At 42.3% G+C, this 17,363-nt stretch overlaps 1 protein-coding gene across 3 annotated transcripts in view; it reads left to right on the forward strand.

The window, feature by feature from the left end:
* SGCE (sarcoglycan epsilon) overlaps positions 1–17,363 on the forward strand; it is a 76,796-nt gene that overhangs the window by 23,062 nt on the left and 36,371 nt on the right. For all 3 annotated transcript variants that reach the window (XM_061587081.1, XM_061587080.1, XM_061587082.1), the window contains exons 3-5: positions 2,188–2,345; positions 2,758–2,830; positions 3,728–3,926. In XM_061587081.1, the coding sequence (XP_061443065.1) occupies positions 2,188–2,345; positions 2,758–2,830; positions 3,728–3,926 (430 nt within the window). The remainder of the gene's footprint in view (positions 1–2,187; positions 2,346–2,757; positions 2,831–3,727; positions 3,927–17,363) is intronic.

The following is a 17,363-nucleotide window of genomic DNA, read 5'->3' on the forward strand; positions in this document are numbered from 1 at the left end:
TTTGTTTTAATATATTTTAAAGTCTATTTTTATGATGGTTTAAAGTGCTTTTAGTGCTTTTGTTTGCCGCCCTGGGCTCCTACTGGGACAAAGGGCGGGATATAAATCAAATAATAAATAAAATAAATAAGTCCCACTGAACTTGGTTGAACTTACTCCCTAGTAAATGTGCATAACATTGTGGCCTAACAGTGCAATCCTCAGAAGTACGCCCTGCTAACTTTAGTGGAACTTACTCCCAAGAAAGTGGGTTCAGGGTTGCAGCCTCAGAGAATGAATTGTAAACCAGGGTACCCCAAGTTTAAAACTGGTGTTCCCACATATGCATTGCTGAAATGAATGGGTATAGTTGCTAGTCTTCTATGATTTTAATTTCAGAGAAGTAGATAGGAGATATGGGCCAATCCTAGAGACCTTTGCAAATAGCAGGCATGATAGACAGAGATTCAGTAAACTTGTAAGCTAGCTTTCACTCTAAAAATGAATGGGAAAAATCACCAGGATCCTTTGGGGAAAATTCTCCAGTTATGGTGAATTAATAAGTGTAAGGCAAACTGGCTAACCAACTAGAGTAATTCTCAGATATTATCAGTTTGACTGCAAGAAACTATATATCAGAACTTGGGCATGTTTTAGGCGATGTTATCCTTTAGAATTGTGCAGTGTATGCCATAGACAGAATGTCATGCTATGGACCTATTTCAGAAAGGGAAGAAAGCCCATGAATCTTCACTCTGAACATTTGAATAGTTCCCCATTTTCTAGGCAGAGTGTGGTGCAGCGGTTAAGGTGTTGGACTACGACCCGGGAGACCAGGGTTCGAATCCCCACACAGACATGAAGCCCACTGGGTGACCTTTGGCCAGTCACTGCCCCTCAGCCTCAGAGGAAGGCAATGGTAAACTTCCTCTGAATGCCGCTTACCATGAAAACCCTATTCATAGGGTCTCCATAAGTCGGAATCGACTTGAAGGCAGTCCATTCCCATTCCAAAAGGCTGCTAGTTGTATGCTTGAGTGCTTCAATTAATTGGGGCTGTAATCAATGTAAAATAAGGGCCAGATGTCATGAATGCCTGACAATAAAATGTTCCGCAATTGTAGAGTCAGCTCAACAACATATTTGGAAAATGCAGGTGGGAGAAAAAGATAACCTAAGAAACACTGTAGACTTTTTCACAAATACATGACAGATACTGTAATGTAAGGCCATAGTAGATGCAACACTAACAGAGCAGACCAATTCAGGATGGAAGCTTTCTTCCTAGGACTAACAGTGTGTGTATTGATTTTCATCAGGACCATGACAAGGGAGGAAAGAGTTAAACCTCTTGTTCCTGTGTGCTATAGTTCCAGCAAAAATCCCCCATGTTTACTTTACTTTTTTTTAAAAAACCAGCCATGATTGCAACTGTTGTGTTCAGCAGTGTGTCTATTTTTGTCCTAAATTACAGCATCTTTAATAGAGTGATGAAAAAAACCCATTTCTTGGATTCAGTGTCAATTTTCCCCATGTGCATTTCTAAAAAAATGTAGAGCACTTGTCCATGAAAGAAAATTGGGCAAGTTTAGTAAAATGTAACAAAATATTTTAAAGATATTTTGGTAATTTTATAAATACAGAAAGTATATGATTAATTATACTTGTTTTTCTTTAATTTAGTATGTCCTACAGCTCTAGCCGCATAGGAAACTCATATTGCACAATTCTCTTTAGCTAGGCTGCAGTCTACACTTATATAGGGGTAGAAGTGAAGTGAATAGGAGATACAAGCCAATCCTAGAGGTCTTCGCAAATAGCAGGGGTGACAGGCAGAGATTCACCTGGATTTGCTTCTGAGTACACAGACAGAGGATTGCACTGCATACTTCACTGTAATTTATGCAGATGTTTGCAGTGTCGAGAGCCAGGTCTTCCATCATGGATGGCTGTTGGTTATTACATCTTTAAGGGGATATGGTCAGATCACCTTGCTCTTGGGCGAAAATTGTCAAAAAAAGCAACAGCTGTCATTTTTACTTACTGAGCGTAAATTCAGAATTGTGATTCTTTCATGATCATAAGACATTGATGAGAATAGGAACTGACAGCTTGAAGGTTCCCTATTTTACCACTTGCATTGCATAAAAATACTGTGCTGTTAATATAGTGGCACCATATTTTAAGTTGGGTGTTCTATTTATCCAGGTGAGATGAACAATGATCCCATAACATTTAACACAAACCTCATGGGTTACCCTGACAGACCTGGTTGGCTTCGATACATTCAGAGAACACCATATAGTGATGGAGTGCTGTATGGATCACCGACAATAGAAAATATGGGCAGACCAACTACCATTGAGGTACGTTGTCTACAAAATATTTATCTAGAAATGGCCTCAAACATCTAGACATATAGATACCATCAAAGGTAACTATGTGCTGCATGATAACAATGATAACAATCCTGGTTGAGAATTCAGGAAAAAAAAGTGATCTCTGAATAAGCTCTCTTTTTTTTTAATCGCACAATCAATCTCAGTTTTGTCACATCTACCTTCTGCTGGCTTCATGCATTGGTGAATTAAAGTGCTTATGAAATCTGATGCCACAATAAACCAATTGATTTCAACGTGTCACAATGCTGGCTTTTCTCAGCATTTTTTAATAGATATATATATGATTATCAAGCTAAATAAAATTTGTCATGCTCCAATGATAATAGTTTTTAGAAACACAGCAATGAGTTATTGTCTTATATTTCTTCTTTACTAGATTACTGCATATAACAGACGTACGTTTGAGACTGCAAGGCATAATTTGATTATTAATATAATATCAGCAGAAGGTAAGTGTCCACAGGAACCTGCTCAGCACTTTTTGATTGCACTATGATATACAATTTCATGTTCTATCATGTATAGAATAGAATAAATACATGCAAAGGGTGTTTCATGATAGGAAGGAGGTATGCAAAACTTTCCTGTATCTAGTAAATTCCTTTTTATTTGATTATTTCTAAGCTGCTACTGTTCTGACTCTTTCATCCTGCTGGAAATACTTCTGAAATGTTAGCATTTTTATTTGAAAACAGCATATGTTTAAAAAGTCCATCTGGTCTATTACTATAAACTACAGGAAGAGTCAAGCAGCAGCTTAGGAAGTATGTGCAGCTTCTGGCTAATTAAAACAAATGTCAGATATTGGGATGACATGGCTCAATTAACATGTAATGGCAACCATGGTTGAGCCATTTGGGTCTCCGTCTTCAATCTATATTCTCGAATACCATTTCTCATTTAACTCAGATCACCATGGTTTGCCCTCAAGTCAGAGATGGAAACTCTGGTGTGAAGTGGACTTCTGATCCCAGTTTGAAGGCAACCTAGGGTTTGTATGAACCAGAAAACAAGGGGGAATAGGAATGCACAAGAGAGGGGAACCAAAAAATTATGTGAGGCAGAGGCATAAATAGCCAAATGAAGGTCCGCTGTTGATTGGAAACCAGGCCAGTGGCTCATTGCAGAGATTGTGCCACCACCAGTCTTGTAACCGTGGTTGAGAGATTGAATGTCTTGAACATGCAGACAGTTGCTTTGTAAGCTTTAGATTTCTCAGTAAAAGGTCTTGGACTGTTTCATAGTCATACATAAAAAACAGTGCTGTATTTCTGATACATTATTCTGTCTACTTTGTAAATTTACAAAAACACCTAAGGCACAATTAACTTTTTCTTTGCAACCAGAGCTTCCTTTACCATATCAAGCAGAATTCTTCATTAAAAACATGAATGTAGAGGAAATGTTGGCAAGTGAGGTTCTTGGAGACTTCCTTGGAGCTGTGAAAAACGTGTGGCAACCAGAGCATCTGAATGCCATAAACATCACCTCAGCTCTTGATAGGGGAGGCAGAGTCCCACTTCCTATTAATGACATGAAAGAAGGGTAAGTGAGTCATGTTTTTTCTAGAATTCCAAACATTTGAAATTTTTACAGTTTGGAGGAGTAGCTGGCAGCAAAAATATCAGAGTCTTGTGGCACCTTAAAATAGAGGCCGGCAACCTTTTGGGGTTGACGGGCATATCTGGAATTGTGAGAGAGTGCTTTGGGCGCCAGTCACAAAATGGCTGCTGTGCAGGTTTGCGGCAAAACACAAAATGGCGGCTGTGAGGGCATCGCATAACAAAATGGGGCTGTGGCATAACACAAAATGGCTGCTACATCTAAAAGAGAAGAAAGGGAGACAGGGATGCAAAAAGGTAACCCTGGCCTTAAAGACTAGCACATTTATTATGGCTTTGATAGATTACACAGTAGAAAGATTTTTTTCTTTTAATAATCCAATGGAAAGCAATGGATAGCATTGGCATTTGGAGTGCATTCAGAGGCTGAGGGCACTTGGGAGATCCAGTGCCTGCAAGGGAAGAGGACCATCACTGCCCAGGGAGGGAGAGCCATCTGTCTGCTTTGCTGCTGCTGCTTGGCTGGCGTCTCTGCTCTCTCCTTCTTGGGCTCCTGCTCTGCACGTGGGCACCTTGCAGGACCAGGCCCCAGGTGGCGTTTTACGTGGGAAGAAGAACGGTCTTAGAGCTGGCGTTTGGGCGCACAGAATACGGGACTGTGTCTTCTGTGTGGGTTTGAAGTGGATGAATGGGTGTTATATGAGTGTATGTTGTGAGTGAATGTGTATTTTTATGTATATGAGTTTTTTGTATTTATAGTTTATCATGTGCCACGGGAAGAGATTTTATCATCAAGAGGGGAGACCTGAGGGGCCCCCAATTGCTGTAGTGACGGGTAGAGGGAGGTATGGTAATATGAGAGGGACGTGCCAGGTAAGGAGAACGCGGCCCAGACATGTAGTGGCTGTGCCGCGTTCTGGTCCTTCTCATACCCGCAGGGTTGTTGGTTGTCCTATCAGCCAACTCTCAGATCTCCAGTTGCTGCTCTTTAATGCCAGATCGGTACATAATAAAACCTCCCTCGTTCATGATTTGATTGTGGACGAGGTGGCCGATCTGGCATGTATAACCGAGACCTGGGTGGGCGAACAGGGAGGAGTTAGTCTCTCCCAGCTCTGCCCACCGGGGTATCTGGTTCAGCATCATGGTAGATTTGAGGGTCGGGGAGGTGGGGTTGCTGTGGTCTATAAGAGTTCCATCTCACTCACCAAGCACCATGTCCATGCAATCACTGGTCTGGAGTGTTTGCACCTTGTGCTGGGCCAGAGGGACAGACTGGGAATCCTTTTGGTGTACCGCCCACCTTGCTGCCCAATGGCTTCCCTAACTGAGCTGACGGAAGTGGTCTCGGAGGTACTGTTGAGATCCCCCAGACTATTAGTACTGGGAGATCTCAACATTCATGCTGAGGCTACTTTGTGTGGGGCAGCTCAGGACTTCATGGCCGCCATGACAACCATGGGGCTGTCTCAATATGTTAGTGGCCCAACACATACATTGGGGCATACTCTTGACCTGGTCTTTGCTACCGGACATGGGGATAGTGATCTGGATGTGGGGACTTTTACATCTCTCCCGTTGTCATGGACAGATCATTGCTTGCTGAAGTTTAGACTTTCAGTATCCTTTTCCCTCTGCAAGGGTGGGGGACCTATTAAATTGGTCCACCCCCGAAGACTAATGAATTCTGAAGGTTTTCAAAAGGCTCTGGGGGTTTTTCCGGCTGATAAGACTGGCGCTCCTGTCGAAGCCCTGGCCGATCTGTGGAATACAGAGATGATCCGGGCTGTTGACACGATCGCTCCTGCGCGCCCTCTCCTATGTAGAGCTCATACAGCTCCTTGGTATACTCCGGAGCTGAGAGCGATGAAACAAGACAGGAGGCGGCTTGAGTGGAGATGGAGATGAACTCCCGACGAATGCAATTATGAGCTGGTTCGTGCTTCTACTAAGCTCTATGTAGGAGCGGTGAGGGCGGCAAAAAAACAACATTTCGCCGCCACTATTCAGTCATCTCTCTCACGCCCATGGGAGCTTTTTAAAGTGGTTCGTGGCCTACTCCATCCAGGCCTACAAGATACGGCAGATACATCGGTAGCTCGATGTAATAAATTTGCTGAACACTTCCAGCATAAGATCTCATGCATTCGCCGGGACTTAGACTCCTATTTAATAGCAGTTAATCCTACTGAGGTGTCCAGAGCACAGTCTTGTCATGTTTTGTTGGATGAGTTTCAGTTGGTTCAGTTCGAGGACGTGGACAAGGTGCTTGGACAGGTTCATGCGACCACTTCGGTACTGGATCCTTGCCCCTCTTGGCTAATTAAAACTAGCAAGGAAGGAACAGTTGGCTGGGCCAAGGAAGTGATTAATGCCTCTTTACGAGAGGGAGTGGTCCCTGGCTGTCTGAAAGAGGCGGCAGTGAGACCACTCCTGAAAAAACCTTCCTTGGACCCAGAGGATTTCAGCAGCTACAGACCAGTAGCCAATGTTCCGTTCCTGGGCAAGATCCTGGAACGTGTGGTTGCTGACCAGCTCCAGGCGCTATTGAATGAAACCGATTATCTAGATCCATTTCAATCGGGGTTCAGGCCTGGTTTTGGCACTGAGACTGCCTTGGTCGCCCTGTTTGATGACCTATGTCGGGAGAGAGACAGAGGGAGTGTAACTCTGTTGATTCTCTTTGATCTCTCAGCGGCTTTTGATACCATCGACCATGGTATCCTTCTGGAGAGGCTTGCGGAGTTGGGAGTTGGAGGCACTGCTTGGCAGTGGTTCCGCTCCTACTTAGCGGGTCGCCTCCAGAAGATAGTGCTTGGGGAACATTGCTCGACACCGTGGGTTCTCCAATGTGGGGTCCCGCAGGGTTCGGTTCTGTCTCCCATTTTTTTTAACATTTATATGAAGCCGCTGGGGGCGGTCATCAGGAGTTTTGGAGTGCGTTGTCATCAGTATGCTGATGACATGCAGCTCTACTTCTCCTTTACATCTTCAGGTGAGGCAGTCGATGTGCTGAACCGTTGCCTGACCGCGACAATGGACTGGATGAGAACTAACAAACTGAGACTCAATCCTGACAAGACTGAGATGCTGTTGGTGGATGGTTTCTCTGATCGGATGGTGGATATATACCCTGTCCTGGATGGGGTTACACTCCCCCTAAAGGAACAGGTGCGTAGTCTGGGAGTCATCTTAGACTCTTCCCTCACACTTGAGGCTCATGTAGCCTCGGTGGCCCGGAATGTGTTCTACGAAATTCGGTTGGTAGCCCAGCTACGTCCCTATCTGAGTAAGGAGGACCTCACATCAGTGGTACGTGCTATGGTAACCTCGCGTCTGGACTACTGCAATGCGCTTTACGTAGGGCTACCTTTGAAGACGATTTGGAAGCTACAGCTAGTCCAAAATGCGGCGGCCAGACTGCTAACAAGAACTAAGCGGTCTGAGCATATAACACCTGTTCTAGCCCGTTTGCACTGGCTTCCAATATGCTTCCGGGCCAGATTCAAAGTGTTGGTACCTACCTATAAAGCCTTATACGGCGCGGGACCACGATATCTGTCGGAACGCCTCTCCCGATATGAACCGGCCCGTACACTACGGTCTACTACGAAGGCCCTCCTCCGGGTTCCGACTCATAGGGAAGCCCGGAGAGTGGTGACAAGATCTAGGGCCTTCTCAGTGGTGGCCCCCGAACTATGGAATGGTCTTCCTGAGGAGGTGCGCCTGGCATCTTTTCGGCGCCAGGTTAAAACCTTTCTCTTCTCTGAGGCATTTTAATTCCTGTTATTCTAAATTATTATATTTTGATTTTAGACTGTACAGTTTTTTGTACAGTTTTGTATTGTGATATACTGTATTGTGTTATTTTTATTGTATTTTTAATGTTCACCGCCCAGAGAGCTGTTGCTAGTCGGGCGGTATATAAGCTTAATAAAATAAATAAATAAATGAACAAGCAGCTGCAGAGTGCCATGAAGAACTCTGCTCTAACTTCCAGTTGCCCTGGGAATGCACAAAGGAAAAGAAGGATATTCTGGCCTCTACCTCTGGCTAGAGGAAAAAAGGCTGTCAGTTTTTTTCTTCTGTTGGTAAGCTGCCTTGGCGATAGGTCTAAAAGCAAAGTATTTATTTTCTAAATATATAGAGATTTTTAAGAGGTTATTTGTTATGTTTATATGTGCAAGGAGCTTAAAGCAGCTTACTGTGCAGTTGCATTCCGTTCTGGACATGCTAGTGGTGAGCAGGGCCAGAGGCAAAAGTGAGTGAAGCAGCAAATAGAAATCTTAGCTTTATATGGTAGACTTGTTTCTACACTCACCTCCTCCATCTAGGCTAGCAAAATAATAATAATAATAACAACAATGCATTTATTCATCGCTTACTACATAAAATGTCTCTAAGCAACTGTCAATTATAAAATCATAAAGAATACAAAATTTAAAACAACATCAAAAAGATACAAGAACATTATTTATTGATTTATTTATTATTTGATTTATATCCCACCCTTCCTCCCAGCAGGAGCCCAGAACAGAACTTTTATTGACTAGAAGTGCTCATCCTGCAACTCTGCAGTTACTTAAAAAGGATGAATCCTACCCTACTCTGCTAAAAGATGAACCTCAATATGGGCTAGTATATCTTACCATATGACCCCAATTAAGAGCCAAATGCCAGGATAAACAGGAGCATCTTTACATGGTGCGTAAAAGTTGATAATGATGGTGCCAGGCACGTCAGGGGAGAACATTCCACAATCGGCCTTATCAGAGCTCACAGATACATGTCAGATACACAGCCAGGCAAAACCACGCAAGGAACATGTGAAGCAGGGCTGGTGATGGGTGTGGCCTATTGAGGGGGTGTGGTCTGTGGAGAGTCCCAAGAGGGTAGACAAAGAGGCTTGGAGAGTTGCATTTGACCCCTGGGTCTGAGCTCCCCCCCAGCTATCTGTTGTATTTATGGACAATATTCCTAGGCCATTGAGGCAACTGCATCGCTACGTTGGAAGGGATCTTGGAGTTAATCAGCAGAGGATCTGCAGTGCAGGATGCAGCTACTGCATTCATAAGAACATAAGAAGAGCCTGCTGGATCAGGCCAGTGGCCCATCTAGTCCAGCATCCTGTTCTCACAGTGGCCAACCAGGTGTCCGGGGGAAGCCCGCAAGCAGGACCCGAGTGCAAGAACACTCTCCCCTCCTGAGGCTTCCGGCAACTGGTTTTCAGAAGCATGCTGCCTCTGACTAGGGTGGCAGAGCACAGCCATCACGGCTAGTAGCCATTGATAGCCCTGTCCTCCATGAATTTGTCTAATCTTCTTTTAAAGCCATCCAAGCTGGTGGCCATTACTGCATCTTGTGGGAGCAAATTCCATAGTTTAACTATGCGCTGAGTAAAGAAGTACTTCCTTTTGTCTGTCCTGAATCTTCCAACATTCAGCTTCTTTGAATGTCCACGAGTTCTAGTATTATGAGAGAGGGAGAAGAACTTTTCTCTATCCACTTTCTCAATGCCATGCATAATTTTATACACTTCTATCATGTCTCCTCTGACCCGCCTTTTCTCTAAACTAAAAAGCCCCAAATGCTGCAACCTTTCCTCGTAAGGGAGTCGCTCCATCCCCTTGATCATTCTGGTTGCCCTCTTCTGAACCTTTTCCAACTCTATAATATCCTTTTTGAGATGAGGCGACCAGAACTGTACACAGTATTCCAAATGCAGCCACACCATAGATTTATACAACGGCATTATGATATCGGCTGTTTTATTTTCAATACCTTTCCTAATTATCACTAGCATGGAATTTGCCTTTTTCACAGCTGCCGCACACTGGGTCAACATTTTCATTGTGCTGTCCACTACAACCCTGAGGTCTCTCTCCTGGTCGGTCACCGCCAGTTCAGACCCCATAAGCGTATATGTGAAATTCAGATTTTTTGCTCCAATATGCATAATTTTACACTTGTTTATATTGAATTGCATTTGCCATTTTTCCGCCCATTCACTCAGTTTGGAGAGGTCTTTTTGGAGCTCTTCGCAATCCCTTTTTGTTTTAACAACCCTGAACAATTTAGTGTCATCAGCAAACTTGGCCACTTCACTGCTCACTCCTAATTCTAGGTCATTAATGAACAAGTTGAAAAGTACAGGTCCCAATACTGATCCTTGAGGGCTCCACTTTCTACAGCCCTCCATTGGGAGAACTGTCTGTTTATTCCTACTCTCTGCTTTCTGCTTCTTAACCAATTCCTTATCCACAAGAGGACCTCTCCTCTTATTCCATGACTGCTAAGCTTCCTCAGAAGTCTTTGGTGAGGTACCTTGTCAAACGCTTGTTGAAAGTCTAAGTACACTATGTCCACTGGATCACCTCTATCTATATGCTTGTTGACACTCTCAAAGAATTCTAATAGGTTACTGAGACAGGACTTTCCCTTGCAGAAGCCATGCTGGCTCTGCTTCAGCAAGGCTTGTTCTTAGCTTGTGCTTAGTTAATCTAGCTTTAATAATACTTTCTACCAGTTTTCCAGGGACAGAAGTTAAGCTAACTGGCCTGTAATTTCCGGGATCCCCTCTGGATCCCTTTTTGAATATTGGCGTTACATTTGCCACTTTCCAGTCCTCAGGCATGGAGGAGGACCCGAGGGACAAGTTACATAACAGATGGCTGTTCAGCTCTTCTTAAATACCACCAGCAAAGGAGACCCTCGCTTCCATGGAGGCAGTCTGCTCAAGTGTTCAACTATTAGGTTTCTCCTAAAGTTTAGGTAAAATCTGCTCCCCTGCAGTGTCCACCCATTGGTTCTAAGTTCTGCCCTCTGGAACAACAGGGGAGAAGTCTGCTGCCTCCTGTATGTGACATCCCTTCCGATATTGGAGGACCATGATCACTATTTGGTTTCCCCTTCATCTTCTCTTCACCTGGCTAAACCTACCTGGCCCTTTCAACCATTCCTCTTAGGACTTGGTTTCCAGACCCAGGACTCCTGATGCAGCATAAAGCAGAAGTATTGGAGCTCATGGTTTGGACATTATTATTTATTTATTAACCGCCTTCCACACACATGTCTGAAGGCAATGTACAAAATACCATAAAAAGTAAAAACAGCTAAATAGCAGTTAAAGACTATACAGAAAATAACAGCAGATAAATTTAAAAACAATACAAAAGTAGATACTTGCAGCGGAGACCTGTTGTCTGAACAAAAATGTGTTTCGGCTATGCTTTTCTGAAGGCAGCCTAAGATTGGAGACTTCCGGGAAGGGTGACTTCGCCTGTGCCTGCTTTTTGAGACGAGCTCTCGTCTCAGAAGAAGCTTTTTCAGTTTAAAATCAGTCAGAACGTTCTTTTTGACTGGTAAAGATTTTCTCCCGGGCAGGGAGAAACGTAGAGATTAACCACAAAGCCTGTTTTTGTTGGGAGGACTGGATTTCATTAATTTATGAGAGAAAGTTCAGCCAGCAAGCCGGACGGACTTCCATCAAGCTCTAACTGATTAAGCAACACGTTTATCTTTTCTTCAAAGAAAAACGGACTTTAACAGGCAAGCATCCTTCTTTCTATTTTTTTTTCACTTGGTTTAAATTGTTGCAGCAAAAAGAGATTTGTCAATGAATCAGCTATAAAGAACTTTTGGGTGAGTTATAACTCTTCTCTTTTATTCACGAAATTAAGGAGGAAAGAAATTGAAAAAGCTTATCTTTGTTTTTATTGCAAAAAGCTGGCCTGGAAGTGCATTCTAAAGATACTAACGGAAGAGGGATTTCTATTTCGAAGAGGGAAAAAAATAAATAAATTTGATTTATGAATTTTGGAGTATTATATGTCCGGGACTATTTTTTTTTGGTCTATTTCATTTTGACGAATCTGCTTGTTCACGACGCCACTAACTGTTTTGATGCTGGGAACTAAATTTGTTTTGTATTCCTGAACATATAAGAGATAAGGCAGGCTGTACAGTTTACACTCTGATGTCAGTAAGCCTGAAATATTAACCCAATTGTGGCTGAAATAATTTTTGTTTTCATGGTTTTAAGAATGGCAACCAGGAAAGTGGCTGCGACCGTGGAAGAAATTATGTTTCAGAAAATAATGCATGAGATTGAGATAACGAAACAAACCCTGAGACAGGGTAGACAGGAGATGAAAATTGAACTTAGCAAAATGACGCAGGAGCTTAAAGAAATAGGGGATTCTGTGAAAGAGGAGATTGTTGAGATTAGAGATGAGAAAAGAAAAATTAAAGGGAAGATACAAGCCTTGGAGATTGGAACAAATGTGGAATTGGAAAAAGATCTGGAGTTCACGGATATTAGAAATAAAGTTTACTGTTTGGAATTCAATGTTGTCTCTGAAGAAATTAATGAAGATATTAGTGATAAAGTTATCAATGTCTTGGATAACTTTCTGGACTGGAATGATGTGATGGAGCTTGACATAGAAAAAATCTATGGAATTAACTACAGATATGTGACAATGGAAAAATTCTCAAGAGATGAGCCAGTGCATTTTGTAAAAAAGAAGAACAGAGATATGACTTTACAACAATATTTCAGCAACATATTCAGAATTGATGGCAAGGAAATATTTCTGATAAAGGAAATTCCCATCAGACTCTTATTATATGACTATGGCTATGACAGCAAGATTATCATGGGATACTGATAATGGAAGAATGGATACTGAAACTATTGGACTTAACAGGACTATTGAAGATGGAAGATGGAATTAATATTGATAACGGAAGAATAGTTATTGAAATTATTGGACCTAACAGATTTGATGAGATGGATTAATCGATATGTTTATTTGGACTATGGCTATGACAACAAGATTATTATGGGATACTGATAATGGAAGAATGGCTACTGAAATTACTGGACTTAACAGGATTACTGAAGATGGAAGATGGAATTAATATTGATAATGGAAGAATGGCTATTGAAATTATTGGACCTAACAGATTTGAATGAGATGGATTAATCAACATGTTTATTTGGAGAAAAATTGAAAGATATATCTCTCAAGGAATTGAAACCTCTCTTTGACTTTTTGTGGAAAGAATAAAGCAATGTTTATGAGATTTGATGATTAATTAAGATAACTACTGGAGGAAAGTGATTTTATAATATAATTTAAGAGACAGGATGGCTGATGTCCGACCTGCCCTAGATGGGGTTACACTCCCCCTAAAGGAGCAGGTCCGTAGTTTGGGGGTCTTATTAGATCCGCTCCTGTCTCTGGAGGCTCAGGTAGCCTCGGTGGCACGGAACGCGTTCTACCAGCTTCGGCTGGTAGCCCAACTACGACCCTATCTGGACAGGGAGAACCTTGCCACAGTTATCCATGCTCTGGTAACCTCTAGATTGGACTACTGTAATGCACTCTACGTAGGGTTACCTCTGAAGACGGTTCGGAAACTTCAGCTGGTGCAGAATGCTGCGGCCAGAGTTCTTACTGGGATTAAAAAATATGATCATATAACCCCTGTCCTGGCCCAGCTGCACTGGCTACCAATATGTTTCCGGGCCAGATTCAAAGTGTTGGTTCTTACCTATAAAGCCCTTAACGGCATTGGACCGCAATACCTGGTGGAACGCCTCTCCCGCTATATACCTGCCCGTTCACTACATTTGACATCGAAGGCCCTTCTCTGGGTTCCAACGCATGTGGAGGCCTGGAGAGTAATAACTAGAGCTAGGGCCTTCTCAGTGGTGGCCCCCGAGTTATGGAACGCCCTCCCTGATGAGATACGCCTGGCGCCTTCTTTATTATCTTTTCGGCGCCAGGTAAAGACCTACCTCTTCGCCCAGGCATTTTAATTTAATTTAATTTTAATTTGTCTTTGTCTTGATTTTGTTTCTATATTTTATAGTGTAGTGTTATCATGTTTACTGTATTTTAATCTGTTTTTACCTTTGTACACCGCCCTGAGAGCTAGAAAGCTATAGGGCGGTTTAAAAATCTAATAAAATAAATAAATAAATAAAATATATTGTAGACCTATGACTGATCTGCGACAAATCGGAAGTCAACATTTTATTTTATTGTTTAATTATTTTTGTTTTGTTTTGTTTTTTGTCTTTGAAAATTTGAATAAAAATTAATGATAAAAAAATAAAATAAAAATAAAGGCAGCCTAAGATTGCATTAGCTTTTAAAGCAGCTCTATCACACTGCTAGTTCATGTTTAGCTTGTGATCAAATGAGATTCCTAGATGCTTTTGTATTTGTGCTGCTGCAAAGTCAGGTTCTGCTCCACTCCTCATTCCCATCCTCTACTTGCGCGTTTGATTTCCTTTTTTTTTGTACCTAAATGCAGAACTCCACAATTATTGCTGTTGAATTTCATCTTCTGGGTTTTGGTCCCAGTCTGTCATTGCTCCCAAGCGCCTGGATTGTAGACTATGGAGCTGTACCACCCAGTGATTTAATACAGAATTAAGACTGATGAAACTGGCTAGGAACTGGTCAGTGTACATATGGTACATAAATCAGACTGAATCCAACTAAACACACCTTAGTGCCTGTTTGATAGACTCTGCTGTTGGTGCATAAATTGCTGCCATTGCATCTGTACAGTGCCACCCAGAGACCCTTTCCAAGTGACAAAGAGACTTTTGCAGGCCTTTCTCCATCTCAGTGATGAGGATCTCTAAATTGCCCACAATGATCAGTTTGCTTGGCACTCTGCAGGCACAATTGTTTGCATCTGATCTGTGACTTAGACTGCATGCGCACAACATTTTATTCTAGAATCAATGGAGATTGAGTACTTGTTTTGTTCTAGGCGGTCCACACACAGTCTAGATCTACTGCAAATTTTTTGTCCCTGAAAAGCGCTTCTTGAGAAACGGGTTTCTTTCTGAAAATAAAAGCTCATTGCAGATTAATTCTGCATTACCTCACAGTGTGTCCATTTGAAGACAGAAGAAAACAGATGTAGGTGGTTCTGACAATGGGGGTGGGGTGTATCCATGCCTGCCCAATGACATAATGGGTGGGTGTATACCAAGATTGCAATCACCATTTCACCTGGGGCATGTGCAGGGAGCCAAAGACGTAAATAACTCAATCAAGAGGAGGATTTTCAAATGTGTATCAAGTAACCATACCCACCCTTGTGGAGAACAGAATATTGACTCAATCTAGATTGAAAGCATTGAGAAAAACATTTATGTTTGTGCTACAAACGGGTTAGTGTGAAGGCAGCCTTAGACTATGCTGGTTCCACAGTTTCTCCGAGGGGGGTACCCACTGCCCTCTGGTAGTCAAGTTTTATTCCGCTAGTCAATGTCTTTGTTATCTGTGGATTTAAACAGGATCCTTGTAGCATTTTGCTGCTTGCCTGATTAACCCTAATAAGTAAAGGCTTGCCCCCTTGCTTATTGCCCTTCTAAATGCCTCCCTTTGACAAGGGATTATGTCTCTGTGTTGAGGGAGGCTTTGATGTGTCTGATTTAAAGCAATCCTGTTTGGGTTCATTGGATCTAGATATATTATATACTGGGGGGCTCTGCCCTCCCTGCTTGCTTCGCTCACGTATCTCCTCCCCTAAACACACAAACACACCAGTCACCCACAAATACCTTCTGTCCCCCCCAAACACACATACAAGGATGCACATCCAAACAGGCACACCGACACACACACACAAATGTGCCTTCCTGGCACCTCATTCCCTTTGCCACCCTCCCTTGCAGTTCCCCCCAGTGCTTCCAGGCACTGGACCTAATGCTAATGCTCCTCATCTGTTTCTGCGCTGTGTTGCCGCACTTTGGAAAAATGGTGCTGCCATGCACCTTCACATAGCACACCTAGGCCACTTCCCCATCTAGGGCATTTACCTGTCTCCTACCCAAACTGCCGGCGCCACCACCACTTGCCCCTGGCCGCTTGCCTGCTCACTTCACACGCATCCACTTGTGTTGCTCACTCACCTGCCTGCCTCATAGCCCCTCTTCTTGCTGGCTCTTCATCAGTTGCATGCTTGGTTGCCCCCCGCCGGCCATCCTTGCTTCTCTCATGCCCTTGCCTTCAGGGCCGGTGCCAGGTATGACTGGGTCCTTGGGCACCAGCCTGACTTGGGCCTGTGGTGCCCGCCCCCATGTTCCCCCTACCAGCCCTGCTCGCCTTGCTTGCCATTTTGCCAATGCACCCCACCCCCATGTGACGCTGCATGAAAGCGTAGGAAAATATTGTACAGTTAGTTATACTTATTTCTTATGTATGTACGTATGTATTTCAAAAAATCTCAGAGTGGTTTACATTTCAACAAAAATCAATATAAATTCTACATTCAATACAGTTGCTAATAATAACAACAATAATACACATTTTAAGTAACATAATCGAGCAATAAATCTCTAAACAATGTACATAAAATGAAAAGAAAGTGAATCATATACAAAACAAAAAATATGACAGTTATAAAATATATCTAAAAATTCACATGAATATTTCAAAAAATATATTCTCACATTTAATAATGCAGATCAGGAATTAAATATATATATATTGGGAATAGGAGGATCTATCAGCTTTGGTTCACTCAGTTTTTAATTTTTCCAATCTAAAATTCAGTTCACACTTTTGCAGCAATTTGCAATTTTTTTTATTTACAAAATTTACAAAATCTTCATCTTCATGAAAAACCTCCAGCATTTTAGTGTGAATTTCTCCTTACATACATTTTTGTATGCAGTTTTTATTAATGTACACATTTTTGAAAGCAAATTCTCTTAATTAATGCAATTTTGTGTTATTTTCACTCATATTCATTTTTATTCACACATCCCTCTAATACATGCATTTTTGTAAACATTCTTTGGTTGGAGAACTGCATTGCAAAATTCAGATTCATGTGAATTTCAAAGGCTGGCTTGATTTTGGTTGTCATATTGCTTCAGAAAGTGCAAATTTGATAGATTCTCTTTTAAATGCAAACTGAATGGAATTTCTCCCCATCCATATTTCCCATATTTCATTTGTGGACAAGGTGATTTGAGAGGGCATTGATATAGCAACATGAAGTTGTCTCGGATGGCACTGCTTTTTTGGATCCATTTGAGTCAGGCTGCTAACAGTTTTGATGCAGTTTTAGTTTGCCTGTTTGATGATCTGTGTCTAGTGATGACAAGGGGAAAATGTCATGGTTGACCTCTTGGCATCTTTTTATACTGTTGATGATCAAATCTTTCTGGAGTATCTTGGGTAGCTGGGAATGGTGTTATTGCATTGCAGTGGCTCTGCTGTATTATTGTTATTGTTGTTGTTGTTATTATTATTATTATTATTAATCTTACCCTTCCTCCCAGGAGGAGCCCAGGGCGGCAACTCTTGCAGTGACTCAGAGGGTACTACTGGATGATGACTGTTCTGTCTCATGAGAGAAAACCTGCAGGGTGCTGTAGAGT

This window comes from Rhineura floridana, chromosome 10 (assembly GCF_030035675.1).
Source record: "Rhineura floridana isolate rRhiFlo1 chromosome 10, rRhiFlo1.hap2, whole genome shotgun sequence".
NCBI lineage: Eukaryota > Metazoa > Chordata > Lepidosauria > Squamata > Rhineuridae > Rhineura > Rhineura floridana.